The 24,719-nt window shown below is 39.1% G+C and overlaps 1 protein-coding gene across 12 annotated transcripts in view; it reads left to right on the top strand.

The window, feature by feature from the left end:
• Nucleotides 1-24,719, top strand: part of Rad51b (RAD51 paralog B) — a 599,994-nt gene that overhangs the window by 174,192 nt on the left and 401,083 nt on the right. The window contains exon 9 of one of the 12 annotated variants that reach the window (XM_050158447.1): nucleotides 14,340-17,704. The exons of the other annotated variants lie outside the window; for them this stretch is intronic. Coding sequence (XP_050014404.1) covers nucleotides 14,340-14,450 — 111 coding nt within the window. The 3' untranslated portion in view covers nucleotides 14,451-17,704. Of the gene's footprint in view, nucleotides 1-14,339; nucleotides 17,705-24,719 lie in introns of those variants that run through there. 12 annotated transcript variants of the gene reach the window in all.

Below are 24,719 nucleotides of genomic sequence, written 5' to 3'. Positions count from 1 at the left end.
AGGAATACCCAGGTTCTTTCCACTGTGGTCTTTGCAGCCACCATCTGGGAAGAGTTCTTTTCTCAGTTATTTGTCTCCAAAGTTCTGTTCTAACCGTACATCCATCTCTTCTTACAGAGAGCTAGCTCCTCAGTACTCAGCACATACCTCAGCAGAGTCTGAGGAGTAGTGGCTGACATTCTCCATCTTGTGGTTTGTCTGTGTGCATGTGCCTGTGGAGAACTTGGCAATCGTCTCCCCAGTGAAGTAACAGCCAGTGCGGTTCAGCCAAAGTTTAGAGGAATAAAGTAACTGAAGTGGGAGTCTATTTATTTATTTATTTGAATAATGCCGAGTGACACTACCCTTGACTGTTTTTCATTGAAGTGTGGAGCCTACTTATTTATTTGAATAATGCCAACTGATACTACCGCTGGCTGTTTTCCATTGAAGTGCTTAGGTGGTAGATAGTGTTTCATGGACATGGCAGATATTAAAGACAAAGCAAGCAAAGAAAGAAAACACTAACAAATGGGGGCAAAACAGGCAATTCAGATGTCTTTTCTCTGGCCACACCATGAAGCTGAGGACCTTCCCATAACTCAAACACTCAGATCAGAATCTGATGCAGAAAATGAAAAACAACATCCTGTTTTTTCCCCAGAGTCAAATTTAATAGAAAACTATTTTTCACAGATGTGACTTGAGAACTTTTTATATGCTTATGATTTTTCTTAAATAGCCTTCTTTGGGGGCTTATTTCAACTGTAGTAGAGGAGACTCTGTGATTCGCTAAATTGTGTGAATTAAAGGCATGATCAAGGAACAGGCCATTGAAAATGATGGCCCCACAGTTTTAAAATTACTTTGATCTTTTGTTTTGACACGTTGAATTTATCTTTAATTACATGTGATGACATTTGATTACTGCACATTTAGACTATTATAATGTGGCTTGTAAAATGTAGTTTATAGTATGTAATAACTTCAGCACTCATTTTTCTATACTTATGAGTTTGCAGAATGATGTTTCAGTTTTGTGTAAGTGAAAACGATTGCACTTCTGAGTTAGCAGATTTTTAAAATGTAAAATCTTCAGCATCTAGGCAAAGTATGATTCCTATATACTAGTATATATTCCTAAATATGTTCTTACCACAGAGGCAACAGACTAATGCGTGGTGGTTTCCTGATGTGTGTCCACTAATTGCAGCTTACTTCAGGAAAATCACTGAAGCCATGAACCTTTGGAAACGGAAAGCCCTAGACTAAATGATATTCCAAGTTTCAGTTAGGAGATCCTATGATTCTCCTCTGATTTCTTTGGTAGACATAATGTCTCCATGTGTGATAGGTATTTCAGACACACTTTCTAGAAGGATATTTTAAAAATGCTTCAGGTTAGTGATTTTTTTTTTTTTTTTTACTTTTATTTTTCCTGTTTGGTAGAGAAATGAGATGAGAGAGGAAAAAAAAAAACCCGAAAGAGCCTTTTTTTGTTGTTCCCCTTTGAGGGAGGGGCTGTGTAGTAGGCAGCCCCATAGGCTCCACTGTAGAGAGCATTCACCTGGAATTTCCTGTGTTATGCCAGAGCCATAGCCTCGAGGACTTGGTGCTTTTCTTTGAAATCTGCCTGCTTGCATTTACTTGCTCAGCCTGGGATTTATCCCAGTTCAGGCAATTCTATGTCCTTCCATGATGAGTCTTTTTAAGAGTTTAGGTTTGATCCTAATTAACTAGGGGTAATTACAAAGTTATTCTTCCTTCACAAACAGCAGCCATATGAGTGGTTTGACTTTTTACAATTTTTAACCGATTTTGCTCATTTCTCTTTTTATTTTTGTTTTGTTTGTTTTTGTTTTTATTTTGAATTTATTATTTATTTGTTTGTTTGTTTTGAGACAAATCTTTCTACTTAGCCCTGGCTGTCCTGGAACTTGCTCGCTGTGTAGACCCAGCTGGCCTTGAGCTCACAGAGATCTGCCGGACTTTGAAAGCTCTGTGATTAAAGGTGCCGCCTGTGCCCATGCTTCTTATAAGGAAGTCAGATAAAAACAAAACAAAATAAAAAAAAAAACCAACAAAATAAAACAAATAAAAAACTAATTTTTTTTAAATTACTAAAAATTCTACAAGTTCAGTAGCTTAGTTGCTGGATTCTGTCAGCGTGTATAATAGACTCTGTGCTTTTACCCCAAATTTTGCCTTTTTTCTCCACACAGCCAATTCTTTTGCTTGCCCAGAGGGTTGTCTTTTATTGTCAGAAGTCTATCCCATAGAATTACTGACTGTCATTATTTACTACCTAACAGCTAGGCAGTGACTGAATTTCTGCACTGTGTCGTCCCAGCATGTTTTGTCTATAGTAAGTACTTGTTTGTGATAAGGAGTTGACAGTGTGGAAAGCCCACCCTCTTGAAGAAGGTATTGCCCTGCAGCTGCAGATGGAGCTGCTCTTTTGCTTTGAATGATGTCTTTCACTTAAGTACAAACTCAGTATGAACAACTTTGCCATGCTCCTACCAAAATGCGTTATGCTCTTGGACTACCTTAACAGAGTGTCTGGAACAAGACTGATGATAGCCTTTTAAAATTCTGCACCAGATTAGCCTGATTGGCACATTTTGAGAGTAAAGAGTCTCAGGCACATCTATGAGAAAATGGCTAAGATGATAAGGGGAGTTTCCTCTCATATGACCAAAGTAAAGAACGAAGGACTTCTTCCTTCTGCTCTTCATTTGGGCCTTGGGAGCTCAGTCCAGTGCTCCAATGTGGGTCTCTGTCTCTATCTCCTTCCATTGCCAAATGAAAGTTCTATGGTGATATGCAAGATATTCATCAGTGTGGCAATGGGATAAGGACATTTCAGGCACCCTCTCCTCTGCTGCCCACGGACCTAGCTGGAGAAATCCCCTTGGACACCTGGGAACCCCTCTAGAGCCAAGTCTCTTGCCAACCCTAAAATGGCTCCCTTAGTTAAGATATCTTCTTCCCTGCTCCCATATCCACCCTTCCTCCATCTCAACCATCCCAGTCCCCCAAGCTCTTCCTAATCCTCCCCTTCTCCCTTTTCTCTCCCCATCTCCTCTTTTCCCCAACCCACCTCCACCCCCCTGTTCCCAACTTTTGCCTGGCAATCTTGTCTACTTCCAATATTTAAGAGGATAACTATATGTTTTTCTTTGGGTTCACCTTCTTATTTAGCTTCTCTAGGATCACGAACTATAGGCTCAATGTCCTTTGTTTATGGCTAGAATCCACTTATGAGTGAGTACATACCATATTCCTCTTTTTGGGTCTGGGTTATCTCACTCAGTAAAGTGTTTTCTATTTCCATCCATTTGCATGCAAAATTCAAGATGTCATTGTTTTTTACCACTGAGTAGAATTCTAAAGTGTATATGTGCTACACCTTCTTTATCCATTCTTCTATTGAGGGTTGTTTCCAGGTTCTGGCTATTACAAATAATGCTGCTATGAACATAGTTGAACAAATGCTTTTATAATATGATTGGGAATCTCTTGGGTATATTCCCAAGAGTGGAATTGCAGGATCCTGAGGTAGGTTGACTCCCAGTTTCCTGAGAAACTGCCACACTGATTTCCAAAGTGGTTGCACAAGTTTGCATTCCTGCCAACAATGGATGAGTGTTCCCCTTACTCCACAACCTCTCCAGCAAAGGCTATCATTGGTGTTTTTGATTTTAGCCATTCTGACAGGTGTAAGATGGTATCTCAAAGTTGTTTTGATTTGCATTTCCCTGTGGGAGAACATGAGCAAGGAAGTCAGGACCGCGAGGGGTGCGTCCACCCACGGAGACCATGTGACTGATCTAATGGGAGCTCACCAAGGCCAGCTGGACTGGGACTGAATGAGCATGTGATCAAACCAGACTCTCTGAATGTGGCTGACAATGAGGGCTGACTGAGAAGCCAATGATAATGACACCGGATTTTGATTCTACTGCATTTACTGGCTGTTTGGGAGCATAGGCTGTTTGGATGCTCACCTTCCTAGACCTGGATGGAGGGGGGACGGCTTGGACTTCCCACAGGGCAGGGAACCCTGCTGCTCTTCGGACTGGAGAGGGAGGGGGAGGGGAAATAGGGGGAAGTGGGAGGGAAATGGGAGGATGGGAAGAGGTGGAAATTTTTAATAATAATAAAAAAAAAAAAGAATGAAGGACTTACCTATAAAGGGTCCTAACGACTGGCTCCAAATACTTCCTGGGTAATTCTGGAAAGGGAGGCTAGAGTGAGGTTGGGACATTCCAGAGGCAAAATGATGACCAGCAGAGATAGATTTTCCTTTTGCTCCATATTAATAGGAATTTTCTGTTTTGGAGAACTCTTAAAACAAAGAAAAAAAAGGAAAGAAACTGGGTGAATGTGGTACACACCTTTAACCCCCGCACTCTGGAGGCAGAGACAGGCGGGTCTCTGTGAGTTTGAGGCCAGCCTGGTCTACACAGTGAGTTCCAGAATAGCCAGGGCTGTTAACATAGAGAAATCCTGTCTTCTCTATGTTAAAACCAAACAAAAAATAAAAAATTAAGGAAGGAAGAAAGGAAAGGAAACAATGGATTAGCCTGTGTGCCTGTGTTGGGAATTAAATAGTGCAATCTTCAGGGTGTTGTAAACTTCCTCTGGGCATGAAACAATAAAAGAAATTTTGTTTGTGGCCAAAAATTGATCAACAGAAATCATTGGTGTATGCTGCTACTAAAACACTCCTCTCTGCTTTGCAAGAAACTATTCCAGAATACTCATTTCTAAATACTTCTGAAGTCAAAAGGAGTTTAGAAGTGAAAAAATTTTCAGGAAATGTTATTCATACTTTACACAGTTCACCAAATCCAAGGCAATCTTATTGCAGCTGTGAGGAGATACCGCTGTGAAATCAAGCAGTCATGCCCGAAGATCCAGGGTTGTCGGTTTATTCCTTAGTTGTGTTTACTTGTTTATTAATGTATAGATTCTGCTTGTTCATTAATGTGTAGATTCTGCTTGGTTACCTGGTCAGCGTCAGTCATTCCACTGGGTGCTAGGGACGTTGATACTTACTGATTTCTTGGAATGTTTATTTAAAAAATATTTTACTAAACTTGTTTCTTATACAAAAATTTTATAATCGAAATAAAAAGTAGTGCTCTTTGTATTTGTACTTTTTAGGATATAAAGTATTAAAATAATATGATAATTTTTATCTTAATTCTATATGGTAGTTATTATATGTGTTTATAGAAAAATTCACACTTAATATGTATCTTCAGTATTTACATCACTTTTCAAACTAAATTTTAAAATTGATCTTAGTCATTTGCAATTGTGAAGGAAAAGTAAACTGTTGAATGAAGGGTTTAAAAGTACACACTAACCACTATTATTTTTAGGATGAAGTAAAGTATTCTTTCTCTCTGGGCTAAATATTATTTTTAAACAGATTAAATTTCAATGTGCATCATTACTAAGTGGACAAAACGGATCTTGAGATGAGAAAAGCTTTTAAAATGTTAACAGCAACCAGCATTGCTGGCATAATGTTCATAGTTGCACATTTCAGTGGTTAAGTGGTCAGATTTTTTTTAAAAGACTGGTTTTTATTTTATATGTAGAGGTATTTTGTCTTCCTGTATCCCTGTGTCCCACGTGTGTGCTGGTGCTTGCGGAGGCCAGAAGGAGGGCATCAGTCTCCTGGAACTGGAGTTTCAGGAGGTTTTAAGGCACTGCGTGGGTGCTTGGGACAGAACCCTGGTCCTTTCCAAGAGCAGCGAGTACTTTTAGCCTCCAAGCCATGTTTGCAGCCACACACGTGTGAACTTTAATAAATCACAAGTTGTTTGATGCACCCTAACATTTGAGCATCACTCCATGGTCCACTTAAGGTTTTTATTAGGGTATGACTTCCGGAGTTTTTGTGTAATGCTCTAGATATTGAATGAGGTCTCTGCTTTAATGACCAAAATATCCTATAATCTTGTATGTGCTCTGAAAATTGTTGTTTCTAATAAAAATGTGCCATTCATGATTCTTTGTTTGGCCTTGCCCAGTTTACTCTGTGAATAAGCAGATTAGTTTGTAGCTGCAATCTCCCTTGTACAGATTGTGTAAGCCCTTCTTTGTGTAGCTCCCTCCTCTGCAGTGTTCTGTCCTGGAGATTCCATCCCTTCCTACCCTTTGAACTCTGAACTTTGCCACCCTAGCATAACCTGACTGCACCCTAGCAGTGTTATCATTCTCTAGTGTGCACTAGGTGATCTGGGGCTTAATTTTCATTTTTTTACAGATCACAGTTTTATACTACTTTGTTCAGTGTGTGACAATAATTCTTTTCAGTATTTATTTTTCTAATTTTGTCATTATTTGCAACAGGATGACAAATATAGCTTAAGTTAGAGTGTTAATGCTGGAATCTTAGGTCCTTTATTTGGGGGAAGCGTGCATACATGTGTGGGCATGTGTACATGCTTGTGGAGGCCTTAGGTCAGTGTCTGGTGTTTTCCTCAGTGACTTATCCATCTTAGTATTGGCTTCTCTTCCTTAGTTTCCATCATGTGTTATATAAATAATAGTGATTTATGAAACTATCAAGAAGATTAAGATGAAATTTTTATAAAGCCTTGGCATATAGTAGAGATTCACTAATTACTGGCTTTATTATCCCTACAGTATATTTAAGATGTAGAAACAGTTAATTTTGTTACTGTAACAATTTTCAGGATAGAATTGACACTTAAATTGTTCCTTGAATGTTGAATAGGATACTGAGATGCATTACACGAGTTACATGAATATTCGCTTTATTTTTTCAAAGGTTTTTTTTTGGGGGGGGGGTGTTTCAAGACAGGGTTTCTCTGTTTAGCTTTGGAGCCTGTCCTGGAACTAGCTCTTGTAGACCAGGCTGGTCTCGAACTCACAGAGATCTGCCTGCCTCTGCCTCCCAAGTACTGGGATTAAAGGCGTATCCCACCACCACCTGAGGATTTACTTTAATTATGTGCACGCAAGTCCATCTGTACGTGGGTACGTGCGTGTGAATGCAGGTGTCTGGGCAGATTGGAACAGGCTCTCGGATCCTCTGGAACTGGAGTTACAAGCAATTGTGAGCCCTCTACATGGGTGCTTGGTGATGAACTCAGGTCCTCTACAAGAACAGTGTATACTTTTAACTGCAACGCATCTCTCCAACTCCATTCTCTCTGTTTTTAAGAAACTTCAATGAACACGGATTAAAATGTTAACAAGTGGGAATCCTGCATATATATTTATTAAGTCAGCACAGTCTAGAAAAACAGTTTTTGCTTGGATGTGGTAGTTTATACCTCTATTCCCAGTACTTGGGAGGCTGAGGCAAGAAGATTATCATGAGTTCCAAAGTATTTTGGGCTACAAAGTGAGACCCTATTTAAACAACAAACTAATAAAAGAAAAAAGTTTATATCTTAAAAAATTAAAGTAGTGGGGAAGTAAAAATGAAAAACAGAAAAAAACATCTAAACCATAATAAAAGTATACTTCTTGGTCCATTCCTGTTGGCTGCTGTGACTAACACACTTGGGAATGCCTGTGGGAAATTCCTGTGAGCTGGTGTTTTCTGAACCACTGTGGAAGACTGTTCTCAGCTGGTGAGAGGAGCTGATTGTTTCCTTAACGAGTTGTTCCTCCCTGTAGCCTTCCTTGTTCTCTCCTTTTCCTGTATGACTGATTCTCTAGGTTTTCTGGAGGGGATGTGGGGACCTTCAGTGGCGCTCCTTGACTCTGGCATGCTCACTGAGTGTGAGCACTGTCATGGGCTTTGTGGAATTGTGCCTGCCATGCTTTCCACACTTCTTAGCACACTTGTGTGGAGTTCTAAACTGCGGCATCTGATCTCATCGAGGCTAAGATTTGAGATTTTGTTTGTTTGGTCTTCTGAGGCTGTAGCTCAGCGGCAGAGCACTTGAGTAGCAAGCACAAGGCCCTGGGTTCAGTATCCAGCACTGAAGAAAGAAGGAAAAAGAAGAAAGATTTCTTTCCTCTTTTAAGTTAATATTTATTGTACTACTAAGAATCAGTGGTTTGCTGGCCTGTTTGGTGCATTTATCGAGTGGGTAAACTCATCTGTCTTTTGACTTAATATTAGTTGGTTTGCTTGCTGAACTTCAGTTGTTTTCTCTGACACCAATAAGACCAGATATGGAATAAATAAAATTCCGTCATCCTTGAAGTGTGGGATTTGATGTTTTAAAAAGAAGTTCTTGGCCAGGTGGTGGTGACACATGCCTTTAATCCCAGCATTTGGGAGACAGAGGCGGGTGGATCTCTGTGAGTTTGAGGCTAGCCTGGTCTACAAGAGTGAGTTTCAGGACAGGCTCCAAAGCTACAGAGAAACCCTGTCTTGAAAAAAAACCCAAAGGGGAAAAAAATACTCCAAAAAACCAAGCCAGGAGGGGGAGAAGTTTTTGTCTGTCTGTGTCTGGCACTAATCATTTGGGAATCTGTCTAGCTGCCTCTTTGCTCACACTCAAAAGTCCTCTTGGAAATATGTTAGTATTTGGATTCCTAAACTGCGAAGATTATGATATTCAGTCATGAAAATGGTTTATTTCTCTACTTAGGAGATTTTTATGCAGAGTTCTGTCACTAATGCTTTGTATATTATTTTCATGTTCGTTTAGTCGTGGTTTTAAATATTTCTTTTTAGCAGGAGTTATTTTTGTTACATAATCAAATTGTTGTAGAAAGATTGCTTTTTATAGGTAGATTTGGAGTCAGGAACTTTAGTGTTCCTAACTTGTTAAAGTGGTTTGTGAATTTCCTATGTTTTCCGTGTGGGGAATCACATATGCAGTGGAAATTCTTTTGGTTCCGAGCTCATACTTTATCATTTTAAGTATGCACAGGGATAATGGGGTCTTGTTTGTCCTGATGTGAAAAGACCCCTAACACAAGAGATTTTCATGTTAGAAAGCTTTGTTGCTGGCTAAAGTTCTTTCCTTACGTAATAGAACAATGTGGGGTTTAATAACTGTCTTTCTAGCTGCAGTGATAAATCACAAGGATTTTTGCTCTTATTCTACTAATGTATGGCACTTATTTATAAATTTTTTTTCTAGTAATGAACCACTCTTGCATTCTCAAATAAAATGGCTTATTGGTGGATTTCTGTTGTTGTTAGTGTTTAGGAATGGCCTGTAGATTTTTTCTACAGCACTATACTTCTACAGGCCATAAGATAAATTGGTAGCTGTGATGGTTGATTTCCATTGTCAGCTTGGTAGGATCTGAAGTACCTAGGAGTTGAGTCTCGGTGAAGGTTTAATGAGGTTGGGTTGGCATGTGGGGTACTTGTATTGATGACTTAACTGATCTGTGAAGGTCTGTCTTGGTTTGAGGAGGATTCCTAGCTGTATGGAAGGAGAGCGGGCGAGCAGAACACTAACCACACTTACTGCCCTGGTCTTCTGCTGGAGATGTAATGTTGCCCCTTTGAAGCCCCAGCTTCTGTGACTTTCCTGTCAAGAGCAATGGATTTCTCTTGTTCAGGGTATCGTATCATATCAAAGGCAGAATGTGGAACGGACTCTTAAAAGAAATCCCACACTAGCTCAGGATTGAGAAATAGATGGTTATTTATTTAGGGGTAAACTCACAAATCAGCATTCTCTGCTTGAACGGAGAACTGCTGCTTTATAGTAGAATATTTTGCCTTTATTAAATTCGTATTGTAAGTCAGGCAAATTGTTCTTCATTCTTAATTGAAAAATAGTACAATAAAAGATTTTGTTAAAAGTATGATAACAAACGAGCTGGGGTGATGTATCCCAGAACCCCAGAGGCTGAGGCAGGAGGATCATGATTTTAAAGCCAGCCTGCAGAAAAGAAAGTTTGCTAAAAATTTCTATATACATACGAGATTCATCAAACACATATACAGAAATGAATGAATGCAAACACTGATCTTACTGATAGACAAAGCCTTCTGAGGATGCAATAAAGTTGATACATTCTTCTTTATATAATTCCGAGTCTCCCTCCCTCCCTCCCTCCCTCCCTCCCTCCCTTCCTCCCTCCCTCCCCCTTCCCTCTCTATCTTTCTTCCTTTCTTTTTCTTAGATAATCAGAAATAGATGTATATTGAGAATGGATATATATCACTTGGAAATTACTCAAAAAGCATAACACTTATGAGTAATAATATATTTTCATAGAGATTAAAAGGATTATGATGGTATGGTGAGAATTTTTCCCATATGGTTCTGGAATTTTCTTTATTTGCTAATGTGTTGGTAATCTAGTTGTGGACTAGATTGCTAAGTTATAGGAATCAGCTTTGGAACAAACTATTTTAAATCCTAAGAATTACAACAAAGAAAATATTGAAGCAGAGAGGGCCAGTTAATCCTGATGTGTTTTGCTAACTGGTCACTAGTTCAGTTATTATCTGTCATGGCGACCTTGATTTCTTCTTTGTTCCCCATCTTACCCCTTTTTCAAACCCCTCTAGATATTTCTCTATTGATGGGGTGAGTGCTGGATTATTTAAACAGTTCTCTTTCATTCTGTCCCACTTTGAAAACATCACTTTTCTGGCATGTTGTGCATATTATTTATTGTTTTTAATCTGGAATTCCCCAAATATCTCTTTCCTTTAGTCATGCCCTCTTTAGTTATGATGGAATTTCTGTGTTTTGTCGAGAGTGGGTTTTCACTTTTCTCCATCATTGTCTCCTCTCTGCGCTCACCCTGCTTTTGAGGGCATTTTGGAGACTTGTCCACAGTCCTTGTCGCCTGGGGTTCTCTTTGGAGAATTTTTATTAAAAGGGAGAGGATGGCATATTAACAAAACAGTGAGATTAAGTGTCACTTCATGGGCTTAAATGCATGTTTTATAATTTGGTAGTTTGTCCTTAATTTCTCAATATCTTCTTCTGTACAGGAGAAACAATATCTCTTTCCTCTCATTGTATTTTTCTCTTTTCTTTATAAATTTATTTATTTACTTTTCTTTTTGGTATTTGAGACAGAATGTAAATGTAACTCAGGATGGCCTTGAATTCTCAGTCCTCTTGTTTCCACCCCCCAAGCGCTAGAATTACACTCGTGTGCCACCATTCTGTTTCTAAGGTATTACGCTTTTCATCAAATCATGGTAATGCGTAGTCCCTGCAGTCCCCAATCACTTTTGTTCATTTGTGTATTTCTTGCATCTAGTATGGAATCTTCAGTGTATTGACCCTCAGCAATTCTGTGCCTTTCCTGGAGCACTCTTCCTAAATATAGCCATATAGCTGATTTTGGTGTTATATATAGTTCCCTGCCCAACTATTACGTTACCAGTAAGGTTTTGTGATGCAGCCTTTTCTAGAAAATAACGTTCTTCAATTCTTTACTTATTTTATTTTTTCATGTCGCTCATACTATTTACAGTATAGTGTGTGTGTATATATATATGCTGTCTATACACAAACACACACATATAATTTTCTTGTTTATTTCTGTCTTTTCCTCTCAAATATAAGATCTGCAAGCTCAAAGATTTTGTTTGTTCAGTCCTTTACCTCCAGTTTCTTACCAGATGTGTGTGGTGTCTTTGAATGAATAAACGAATAAAAACTGTTACACTTGCGAATGGATAAATAAAGGAATGTCATATCCCATATAAAGTTGTTATGGAAATGCAGTGAAAACCTCAATGTTGCCTGTTGCTTTAGTTCCCGTTCTTGTCGACATGAGCATCGCAAACAGCTTACAGGAGGAACTTTTTGGTTTGACTTGTGGTTTCAGAAGGTTCAGCCCATCATGGTAGGGAAGGCATGGCTGAGCAAGCCACATCACGAATGAGAGGAATCAGAAAGAGTCATGCTGGATCAGGCACAACTTTCTGCTTTTCCCCACTTCATTGAGTCTGGGCCCTTAGACCATGGGTTGGTTTTACCCATTTTCAGCCTGGGACTTCTCAGCCCATTTCCTTCTCTCTGGAAATTCCCTCAGCAGGTACTCCCAGGCGAGTCTAAGTTAGTCCAGTTGATAGTGGAGATTAGCCATCACAACCTTCCATAGCGATTTATGTAAATAGACAAAAATATTGACTACATGATAATGTTATTCAGATTTTCTTTTTTAAAAAAAAATGTTTTATGTGTATGTGTTTTGCCTGTATGTTTGTCTGTGTACCACAAATATGTATGGTGCCAATGGAAGCCCGAGAGGGCACTAGATACCCAGGACCCGTAGTTACAGATAGTTGAGTCACCATGTGGGAATTGAACCCTGTTCCTCTGAAAGAACAAACAGTGCTCTTAACTGCCGAGCCATCTCTCTAGCTCCTACTCTGAATTTTCAGTTTAAAACAAATTTGCAAGATTTGAATTCATGTTAGTATTTTACAGGTGAGAAAATTGAGGCACAAAATTTGGTTAAAATGTAGTGAATTTTGATGTAGAGAGAGTATTCCTGGGTTTCAAATGTTAGTTTGCAATGTTCCTAAACTGTAGCTTTTCTTATTCTGTTTCTCTCGGAGAAAGAAAAGGAATGAAGGGTCGTGGAAAGGTACCAAATGAACTGGCTTGGAAAAATGAGGAGGCGTTTGACACTGAGGGGGGCGGACAGAAATCCAAGCAGAGGGAATGCCATGAGTGTCAAGATGAATCAGGGCGGTGCATGGGCACCTGTGGGAAGGAACCTTGTCTGTGGCATACTTACTGTGGGCCCAAGCTGTCTAAAATGGTAGCCACAGTCGAAGATGACTGTGCCTGTTTAGATTTGGATTAAAGTAGGAAAGTCATGCTGCAGACGCATTAACTGTGTCTCGAATGCACAATAGCTTCAGGGGCTAGAGGCTACCGTGTTGGATAGTACACACGTGGAGTGTATCATCATTGTAGAAGTGTCGACTGGAGAGCATTGGTATAGATAGCACAGACAAGCTAGGAAGACTCTAGCAAACCAATACATAAAATTATAGAACAGCAGAAAAGGAGCTTAACATTTCTTGAATTACAGACATTCAAAAATGGGGTTGGTTATTGCCGTTCTAAGATGACTCGGCTTAAAAGGCTCACTAAGCTCTGTTTGCTTTATGGATGTAAGCTTCAGGGAACTTAAATTGGAATTGGGATACAAAATCAGAAGTCTCAGTAGGCTTACAGAGTCTGCAAATATAGACAAAACAATTATCTATTGTTCTTTCTCCCTTCCCCTATCTAGGCTTTGAGCATTTATATTGATTACCAATTATGTAATAAAGTGATATTATTACCTAATATGAATCTATAGTCATCTTCACAAAATATACGGATATTTATAAACTCGCCCCACTAACTATTAAAACTTGACACAAATCCACACATCACCCACCTCCCCAGAGACTGACTTTGTTCCTGCAGATGATGTCAGTAAGAATACAGATGGACCGGTCCAGCGTTACATAATGGTGAAGTCAGAGAGCCCGTATGGAGTCTTAGAGTTTCTGGTGCCAGAAGCTAAATATTACATGATCTTGACAAAAAGGCTGTGTCTGCTCTTTAGCTAGGGTAAAGTAATTTGATATTGTTTATGACCAAGTTTAGAGGAGCTCAGGTAAAAGGTAGGAGGGGCCTTCAAGAAGTGATTGTTTGGGGAGCAGATGATTGGTTCTCAAAGTCATTGGTGGTCTCCAGAGTCATCTGGGCAGTAAGAGTAGCACAATAAATGGTGTCTTGGGAGACTTTGGAAACTGACTTGATTTGCTTGGGTCCCATAGTTTGTTTGATGAAGTATCACAGTCACAAATGCCAGTGACTGGACTTGGTTAGTACGAAGAGATTGGGGGTAGGTCAAGGGACGTTTTGAAGAGACAGTACCATGATCTGACACGAATTTCACTGCTTTCACCATCACTCATCTTCAAATGTTCTGGCTTCTACTCAGGATCGATTGCATCATCTTCTGGACCTGTAACACGTCGTTGACACCTGTGTGATAATTCCCACGATTGTCAGACTTCACTGTTTTTGTGGATGTGTTGTTATGAGTAGTTTGAAGACTGATTGGTTTTAATTCTCTTTTAGCGCTTTGGGCAAATTAAGATCTTCAGTCTTTCAGGGCAGTGGTGGCGCACGCCTTTAATCCCAGTACACAGGAGGAAAAGGCAGGTGGAGTTCTGTGAGTTTGAGGCTAGCCTGGTCTACATAGTGAGTTCCAGGACAGGCTCCAAAGCTACAGAGAAACCCTGTCTCGAAAAACCATAAAAGAAAAAACAACAAACAAACAAAAGATCTTAAGTCTTTGTTGTATCAAGCTATTTTTTTTAGCTATTCTTTCTTCTTCTGTTATTTAGTAAATTATCAATGTTTTTGGTGTTTGTATATGTGTGATATGTTGTTTTATCATTGGCACAGTGGATGCACCTGGATCCACTGCTGTTTCAGCTACTGACTGCAGCTCTGCCATCACTGCCCCTGCTGCTCCCAACGGAACCACCTCTGCCTGCAGCCAAATGTAGCTTTTAACTAAGTTTATATCGTTCTATTTTACCAACAAAGACTTGGGAACCAGATACTGGGGTGAAAACCTGCTAACTCAGAGAGACCAAGAAGCAACCAGTTGACCTTTCTCCTTAACCAGCCACCCAACAAGAGAGAGTCTCTTCTGCTGTCCCCAGCCAGAAAAAAAAAAAAAAAAAGACTGCGAAACTCCAAGTACCTCCCTACTCCTTCCTCTGCATTTCTCTATCCCTGTTCCAGACTTCCTTCCTCTAACTCCCAATGGCTTCTTCCAGCTACCTAGTTGCTGGCTTCGCCTCCTGACTCAAGGTTTTATTTCATTAATGCAAACTCGGGGTTCACAGTGTGATCAAACATCCCTCAACTGTGGTACATGACTGTGCACGTATCTCTGGCATGATCATGTGTGCAGGTGTGTATGCACATGTTTTCTTTTGTGTATGGAGGCCTGAGGTGTCAAGGGGTTGTTCTCGGTTGCTGCCCACACTAATGATTCTTTGACTGCTGATTGTCTGTAGACTATCTCAGTCTATCTGGTTATTTCTGCTCTTCTTCCCTACTAACTCAGGTGTCTGCCTTCTTTTGCAACAACTGAGTAGTGACTGTTATAATCTGGCTTTATTTTTCTTCTTGTTTCTCTAATCCTGCCTGGAATAGCTAGCGTATTTTCTTTCAGATGCTGCTATTGCAGTGTTACTGTTTTCCAGTGGCTGGCCATAGTCGGCTGAATCAAGGTATTTCCTTCTCACTGGAGCCTGTCCTTCTGCAGCGCTAGGAGAAGAATTGTCCATAGCTGTGACCTTTCTGTGAGTTTAAAAAGAACTAAGAAAAAGTGACCTAAGAATATTAGTCACCTGCTCTACCACCTGACTCAGTCTATGAGTCCTATAGGAATTGAGAGACCAAGATTATTGAGACTTTGGGTCATCTGAGGTTGTTATTATTTAAGTCCCAAGTTGTTTATTCATGTTATTTAGACCAAGTCGCTCCCAGTTTTTGTGACACAACTTAAAGTTTAGACTTCTGGGCTCGGCTTTGTCAGTATGGGAGTATTTCTTATGCTGGGTGTCTCAGACCTAATGTATCCTTGCTTTCATATTATTAGGTTCTTTTCTGGCACTGTGAATATTGGATTAATTTAATCAGAAGTAGAGTTCGGCAGATTTATGGCATTTAAGTATTGTTAAATTTAAGTTCATGCAAGGGATGGCCCAGCTTAAGCACAACTTATATATTAGTTTGTCAGCTATAAATAGAATAGTTCAGAAAGTGTTCATTCTGGGAGTGACTCGAGTTTTCTGTATGTTTAGTTGCTCATTTTTGCCTGTATTTACATTTTGAATGCTCTCCTATGTGAAAAATTATAGATGTACAAAATAGGAAAAATTCAGAAGCCCTGAGGTAATACGTTTAAATTTCTATGTCTTTCTAATAATAGAAAAAGTATCCTGGAAAGTTGTGAACTTTAATTAATAAATTGTTTATTCTCTGCTGATTACTTTAATTAATTATCTGATTCTCTTTGGGACAGCTTATTTTTATTACCCTGACATGTCTGCCTTACTTACCAATAATCAATTCCTATCTATTCGAAGTCTGTAAAGAGGACTATGTTTAAACATCAGATGAGGATTTTTTTTACTTAAACTTTATTTTTTTACATTCTTGAGAGAGGTGAATAAAAATTTGTTTTTATACACATGAGTTCATTTCCTCCCTCCCATATTCATTCCAGTTTCTAAGGGCCTTCTGATTTATAGACTCTCAAAAATTTTTTCCCTTCCAATTTAAATTTAAGTAATTAGCCTCTTCCTAATTTGGAACTTCAGTATGAAAACAGTTGTGTTTGGTTTGGCATTAGACCTGGCATCTCACTGAGTGAGGTCATGAGGCTCAGGCTTCAACGATCACAGGAGCAGGCCCTGAGCAAGCAGCATCCTTGGCACATGGAGGAAGCAGAAAACAGCTTTGCTACTAGGATTGAGTCTTCTTGGCATCTCTTTAACTGTAGCTATGTTCTGGCTTTCCAATTCCACTTTAAATAACTGGACTCCGAACCTGGGTTTGATGTGATCAAAAAGTTTATTTATAGGTTTAAGAACAGACACAATCTGTTAAGAGCTGTAAACGTTGTAAATTTTGTCGATTAAGTTGTGTGTAGACAAAGTTCTAGTGGGAAACAGTTCTCTAAAAATCCCAATTCACTTACACACGAAAGTAGTCTGGCCCTTTCTTCCCATTTTCCGTTAATTTCCTGCCAAGAAAAATAAACATTTTCTTGCAAAGCATGGACACGAAAGGTTAGAAGCATTCAGTGTTTTATCAGTTACAATAGGCCGTCATGAAGCTTAGTAAACAAACAGTTGTCTGCGTACATACTTGGAGGAGCAGTTGGAGCCAATAGAGGTAATTTCCTGCAGACAGTATTCTAGCGAGTGTCACTTCGTTTATTGTAATGGGCATGATGAATGGATTGGCCTACATTTTCTTTATCAAAATAATGCAAGGAAGCTTGTGCCTTTAGTGTATAATAATAGACTGAACAGAAAGAGGCAAAGAGAGAAAAGAGGAGAGAGATTAATTTGGTATATAGCTTCTGATATATAAATTTTTCTATGGATGAGTCTTCCAATTTAATCTTACATTATTCAATATCTCTTTGTTATGGCTTCTTAGATAAATTATGAACTGGGGGCAGCATGTTTTTGTGGCATCTACAAGGTAAAAGTAGTTGTATATTTAAGAAATGCTTACAACAAATAAACAAAATCCAAGAGGAGTAAGCCAAAAAGACTACATAAAGGATGAGCCAGACTTGTTGGTGGTGCAAGCCTTTAATCCCAGCAGTCGGGAGGCAGAGACAGGGAGGGGTTCAAGGCCAGCCTGATCTACAGAGCTAGTTCCAGGACAGCTAGGGCTATACAGGGAAACTCTGTCTTGGGGGAAAAACAAAGCAAAAGAACCTCACCCAAAACAAAACAAAAACAAGAAAATAAAACAAGAAAAAAATTAAAAACAAAATAAAAATAAAAGACTATAGAAGAAATCTTTAAAGACCAAATTATTTTTTTAAAAAATTTCCTCCTCCTTCATTCTAACTCTGTCATACATTTTTTGTTTTGTTTTTGGTCAAGGATAAATGCATAAATATATATTTGATAACGAAAGTGTAAAATCCAACGTGAAGCTCCACAGATTCAGAATGCTGCTCTAAATGTAATGAAATTAATTGAAATGTATAGATTTCAGCCCTGATTAGTTTCAATGTTTGATTTTTTTTCATTGTAAAGTTTACAAAAATAAAAATTAAAAAGAAATACTTGCTGATCTCTTTTTATTAGTAATAGTTATAAGTATGATTGATTATAAAGGACATAAAATATGCCATCATCAGTAAAGCCAGGTGAAAATATGTTTTCATAGTGTCAGTGTTGGGATGGCATTTCTTGTTAGAGTTTTGTGTTTCTTATTTGTATGTGGCATACAGAATTGAGGTAATAATAGTACCCTTACGGGATTGGTCGCATTAAATCTTGACTTCTGCCCCATGCACGAAGAACAGTATCTATTAACTAAGCTGTTGTAATGGTTCCTCTCCTCTTTCATACATCCATGACCACATACAAAGAAAAGTTTAAAAAGCTTAAGAATTTCTTTATGAAGTGGTCCAAATGATTAAGCTGTGAATATTATTTGACAGCAGTTTGGGGCTGACTTATGAAACTCTAATGATGAATTAATTCTGTGTCCTTTTATGAATGTCTTACAGTGATAATTTTACTTAATGGCTGTCCTTTCCTTTGCTGGTATTGAAATCAAACTGCTGGTTGTGAAGGTTAGTAATTTGGGGGCTAGTTCAGTTTCCATTACTGTTAAAGTATTTCGTCAGGGACACAGTTTGTTCTCCCCTTTCCACACCACTGTCAGTTGATGGAGAAATGGAATTTTGTATGAATTATTATTGGTATTATTTAAAAGCTTATTTATTTATTTTTATATTTTGGAGATTTATCCCTTTCTGAGCATGTTTTTTGGAGTCTTCAATCTTCTTTTTAAACTCTGTTCTATTTTAAGCACGGGCTAAAGTGACTTTCATAGTACTACATTTGTGACACATTTACACCTGTATCTCTTGTCTTTGTACATAACACAATGTAGCGTGCACACCCAGGGAAACAGTATTCATGTTATTTGTATAAACTCAAGTGAATCATCTAAAACGCTTTTAGAATATTTAAGTGGTATTTACTTTTTAATTAAAAAAGTTAAGGCTATACTATAAAAGCCATTTGTATTGGGGAAATGGGAAGAAATTCATATAATTAAGGCTTGCTAACTGAGACTCACACGTTTTACTTTATTTGATTTACTTTGGGTATCTAAAATAGAGATCTATGCCCTTTAAATGTGAGTGAGCCAGGCAGGGGTGAGGCACGCGCCTGAAATCCCAGCACTCAGGAGGCAGAGGCAGGCGTCTCCTGAGTTTAGCGTCATCTAGGACTACACACACAGTGAGTTTTCCTTTACAAAGTAAAGGAAAATGGGCTTCTGATAGTGAGTAGGATACGTAATTTAGAAGCCCGCAATTCATGCAAGAGTGAATTCCTTGATCACAAGCACAGCTTCTGAGTGCTGGCAGCTAGGGGGGCGTGCACTCGGAGGGCAAGTGTGGCAAGTGTGCACAGCATGAACACACTCCCGAGACAAGTGTAATTGATCTGAATGTCAGGAGTCACAGCCACGGAGTTACATCTAACACTTGCGTGTTGTGCTTCAATTATACGAATGAATAAGAGAAACAAACTTTAAAAATTAAAACAAAGAATGAGTATTTGTAAAAGGATTTCTGTAATTTGGTCCTGAATGGACACGTCTCATTTATTTATATTTGAAGGGATCAAATCTTAACCACTAGCCTCCATGGACACTGCATTTTTTTTTTTTTGAGAGATGGTGTGAGGGTTAGTTTTTGTCGACTTGATACTAATGAGTCACCCGAGAGGAAAGAACCCAACTGAGGAAATGCCTTCACCGGGCTGGCATGTGGGTATATTTATGTAGCATTTTCTTGATGGTTGATTGGTGTGGGAGGGTAGGCGACTGTGGGTGATGCCACCCTTGTGCATGTGTCCTGGGGTGTGTAAGAAAGCAAGTTAAGCAAGCTGTGGCGAGCAAGCCAGTAGGCAGCATTTCTCCATGGTCTCTGTTTTAGTTCCTGCCTCCATTTTCCCACCTGAGTTCCTGCCTTAGCTTCCCTCGGTGATAGATTGTGACCTGGTAGCCCTAAGATCACTTTTCTTCCCAAGAGCTTTTGGTCAGTGTTTTATAACAGCAACAGAAACCATACTAGGACAAATGGCGTGGCCAAGTAGTAGAGCAGGGACTCCAGGGAACCAAACAGAACTAGAGTCCAGACACTGACAGAGAGCTGGTCCGCTGTCTCCTTAACCTTAGACTTGTTTCTTATTCAGTCTCTTGAGTTGTTCTGCTCATTTGGCGAGGGACTGGATTTTCTTCTTGATAAAAACAGCCTGCACTCATGGTGTTCTTGTTAAATATGCTTCAGTATATAAAATGCTCAGCATGTCACCAGCCCAGAATGTGAATTCTTGTTCGCCAGTCTGTTTTCAGTCACCCACTGTAAGGCAAAGATGAGTGAGTGTTTAGGAGATAGGCAAGGTATTGGGAGAACAAAGAAGTCTCCAATCACTGCAGCCTTGGTAGAGGGACGCAGCGTGATACATGGCTGTGTTTGAAGAGGAATAAAAACTAGTTTTTTTTTTTTTTTTTTTTTTTTTTTTTTTTTTTTTTTTTTTTTTTTNTTTTTTTTTTTTTTTTTTTTTTTTTTTTTTTTTTTTTTTTTTTTTTTTTTTTTTTTATCCTCTCCAGTGCTGGAATACATGCTGGGCCAGGTCCCAACTGCTGAGCTGCATCCCAGCCCCAAGTAGGGAGTTCTTTCTTAACCTTAAACAATTATTTCACTTTTGTGTGATACCATTTATAATTCTAAAAGTTCCTTATTTTCATAGACATTTAAAAATCCTTCTGTGTGATATATCCTCTTCTCACATCCTTGTATTATCTTGTGGTCTGGCAATTCTCATTTTCTATCTTAAGTCATCGTTTTTGCCTGTCTTAGACATTTCTGTGTTTCTAACAGCTCCTCACTGCTGTTCTTTGAGAATACTTTATGGAGTGACTGAGTGATGGGCCAGGCTGATGAAGACACTTAGATGTCAGCTTCTGCTGCCCTCTCTTTAAAGTTTAACTTATTTATATTTCCTTTACATGATTTTAAATATTCATTCACCCATTCGTTCGTTCATTCATTCATTCATGTGGAAGGCACACAGCGCCACGCATGTGTGGAGGCCAGAGGAGCTCCAGGAGTCTGTTCTCGCTTGGTACCACGTGGGCCCTAGGGATTGAACAACGCTTCCCAGTGGCAAGAGCCCTTACCTGCTGAGCCATCTCCCCACCCCTACGTTTGAAACTGGCAGAAAAACCAGTAGTGTGAGGGTGAAACAAACCAAATGCTGGCCAGCATAGCTCATTATGTGAGGAGCAGGGCAGTTTCCTGGGTTACAGGGTGACAGGAAGCCACAACGAATAGCATTTCCCACTTCCCAGAATGCGAGTCCTTGACACAGACAGTTCAGGTCGTGGGCATTATGTCGCTGAGTATGTAGCTGGGCACTATTATACAGCGCTCCCATAGACAGAGACAACTGGTACGAATGCCCACCAGCAATATGAGAGGAGAGGAGGGTAGCGTGAGAAACAAGTGGTGAGTTTGTTCATTGTCTTCAGTGTCGTTTATATAACTGTACAGTTACAGAACTCCAGTTTTACTGGTGTCTCTATTCAACAATTAATTTAGGACAGTTTGAAAATGCCACAGTTAATAATCACGAACCCAGTACAGCTAACCACCTGCATCCCTATGTGACTCATGCTAGTGAGTGATTTCAGTGCTAGCCATTCAGCTAAGGAAATCACCTACATACTGTATAAAGCACAAAGATATTCCAGATGGCGTTATTAATAACAGCCAAGAAACTGGAAGCAACCCAGTTATTTTAAGTGAATTTGTGGTCAAATAATTTCATTGGAATGTTCCCTGTAATTAAAAGTGACTTCTTTGAAATAACGACAGGAAAATGCCATAACTTTAAATGAAAACGAAAAGAATGTCAAATATCTGCTTCATATCGAATGGCAACATTTTATATAAACATGCTAATAGCAGAAGTAAATGTTAGTGTTTAAAGATCGTTAGAACATGCCTTTATTCTCTTTATTCTCATCTAAATTTCTAATAACTAGTGTTTCTCATATGTATAATTGTTTTTTGATCATAAAATGAAATTCTAATATTCCTAGATTTTTGCTGCATATAAGAATATTATAAAATGCATATTTTAATTTTAGAAATTAATTATTTTAATCTAACAGCCAGGAAAATATATACAAATTGGGTTGGCTTTTTAATGCGTTAATATCTAATTCCTTTACATAGATTTTTTAGCTATTATAGATTTCAAAATGGAGGATTTGGAATTTCTATAGAAATGCTACTTAACTTTTAAAAAAATCCCTAAGTGCTATTTAAAAACTGTGTTGTAACTAAATAGTCAGTAACCTGAGAGAATTGAAGGTGTGTGGTTCTAAACCAGCCTGGGTCCTGTGAATTCCACATCCCTGTCTAATCTGTGGGTGGCTAACATCTTATTTGCATTTATAGCTTGTCTCAATTCATGAAGGAATTTCTCAGATCTTTTAAAATTATCTTCACATACAGATAATCTAATTTCACACGCCTCTAGAAAATGGTTTTAACTATGCTCTCTCCTTTCTAGCCAATAGCAGGTTAATTTTGGCAGACAAGCTAAGCTTCTGTATAATTTTCCCCCAGAAGACTAAGATGTGATAAAACAAATCCCCGTAGCACATGGCATGGAAGGAAATGCCTTCTTGATGACTTCAAAGGCTCTAATTTAAACGTCAGAGCAAACCCCCATAAGCTTTTCTTCATCCCAGAGTTGTAATATCTCTTCCACTTTACTGACTTGCTGTGGACAGGTTTCAACAGGGATTTGGTTTTAAAAGTAAGTCTTGGTGTTTTTATAGAGAAGAAACAGGAGCATTCCACGGTCTCCCTCCTGGGAACTCCTGGTGCTTTTTCCCCACGGACAGTTATTAACTTTTAGGATCATCCAGCTTTCTGTTTGACTTGAGGATGATCTCCTCCTTCTTCTTGATCATCTTCTTGAGAGACTTGTGTCTCAGGGGGACAGTACGGAAAGGACTTTGGATTTTATTTACTAACATGCAAGGAGTTAAAGTTTGGTTTATCCTGTTACTAGCTGTGAGATCCTGGATAATTATTTGGGCCTTAGACACATCTCTGAAACTAAGATAGTTTTTCCTAGCTTGTTGAATCACTGAGAGGCCTGTAGATAAAACAGGTACTAGTCCTGACATATAGTAAGTATTTTGTGAAGGGCTAGTTAGTTGTCAGTCTTTTGTTTGTAGTTGAGTGAATAATTGTTTGGGGCAAGGTTTTATCCCCAAAATAGTCTTTGAACACACTTACAAGGACACATGCACAAACACTCTTATGCATGCACACAATTATGCACGCACACGCGCACTCTTCTACACACTGTCTTGATCACAACAGTTTAGAGGGTTGGCTGCCACATTGTAAAGGAGCCTTGCAAAGAAACTGGAAAGCAGTGAAGAGAGGTAAGAGAAAACGTGACAGTGGACTTCAGAGTTTTGGGCTTCTGTAATGGTTGTCATGGTTCATACTATACTGAAGGCAAGCAAGGAAAAAGTCAAAAATTGGTCATCTTTGGATTTGGTCGTTTTGCTTATTTTTGCTAGCATGATTTTTATGATCGTGTTGTGTATGTGTGTGTGGTGTATGCATGTGTACATGTTTCTGGTGCACTTGTCTGGGGAGGCCAGAGGTTGATGCCAGCTGTCTTTTTCTATCACTGTCAACTTTTTTATTATTTATTTGTTTGTTTGTTTATTTTTGAGTGACAGCCCCTCTCACTGAACCCAGAGCTTGCAGATTTGACTAGACCTAGATCAGCTGGCCAGGAAGCCCCTGGGGTCCTCCTACCCCTGCCTCCCCAGTGCTGGGATTACAGTTGTGCACCACTGTGCTCAGCATTTACAGCTTTTACATGTGTGCTGGGGATCTGAACTCAGCTCCTCATGCTGGTGTGGCAAGCATTTCACTGACTGACTTATCTCCCCAGCTTTAAGGAAAAACTAATCAAGAAATACAGAGGACTAAAAAGAGGGAAAAAATACCGAAATTGAACTGTTCCTTGTTAACATTTTTGGCATGCATCTGTTGATCCTTAATATTCACAGTATGCCACAGTATGGATTGTGGTGGTGGCTGCATGGCCATGTAACTGTAATTCATGTCACCGAACTGTACTCTTAAGAGTATTCTAAATATTATATTTTATGTATATTGAACTATAATCAGATCCAGGCTGGTGACACAGGTCAGTGACAGATTGCCTTTCACTGTAGAAGACAAAACTAAACTATGGATTGTTTACAAAACGACACCATCCTCAGCATGTTATATTGTAGTGTGCCTTTTGTGTTCAAAAATGAGAAGAGAAAGAAAAGAGAAGAAATTTTATTGCATGTAAATAAAAACAATCTGCAGCACGATTTTGTGGCCAGGTAATTAAACTTTGGATAGTCCAATATTACTGAGGGGACGTTGGACAAATGAGAAGGAGGGCTAGTCTCATCCTTTTAGCACGGGTTTACAGAGGGCTTGAGATGCATGGAGAGGGATCGAGGACAGAACCAGATGTGGCAACAGAAACTTGCCTGGGTCTTTAAATGGCGTCTGCTTGTTCAATCAGCTCTAAATAAACCTCTTTGCTCAGCAGATGTCAATGTGGCAGTTTCTGTCACTTTAATTGTTTATTTTTTGTATTAAAGGGCTTTTTCTTTTTTCCCCCTCTTTTCTCCTCTTCCTCTGCTTTCTCTTCCTTCCTCCTCTTCTTCTTTTCTTCTCTTCCTCCTCCTAATTTTCTTGGATTTCTTTCCAACTAAGTTACTGTCACATTAGAAGAACCTGGTTGAAAGGGAAGCACACATGGGCATCACAATCCGTGAAACAGTTGCTAGGCACAAGCATCCATTGAGGCAAGCACAGTCCTGGCATTGGCAAACTACTCTCAAAACCGTCCTCGCTGAATTGAGGTCTGACTGTCCCCCGAGATACTCTTT

The sequence above is a fragment of the Alexandromys fortis genome, unplaced genomic scaffold, assembly GCF_014885135.2.
Source record: "Alexandromys fortis isolate MF-2015 unplaced genomic scaffold, M_Fortis_MF-2015_v1.1 scaffold_99, whole genome shotgun sequence".
NCBI lineage: Eukaryota > Metazoa > Chordata > Mammalia > Rodentia > Cricetidae > Alexandromys > Alexandromys fortis.
The sequence above is the reverse complement of the archived record's forward strand: the minus strand, read 5'-3'. Positions and strand labels throughout refer to the sequence as shown.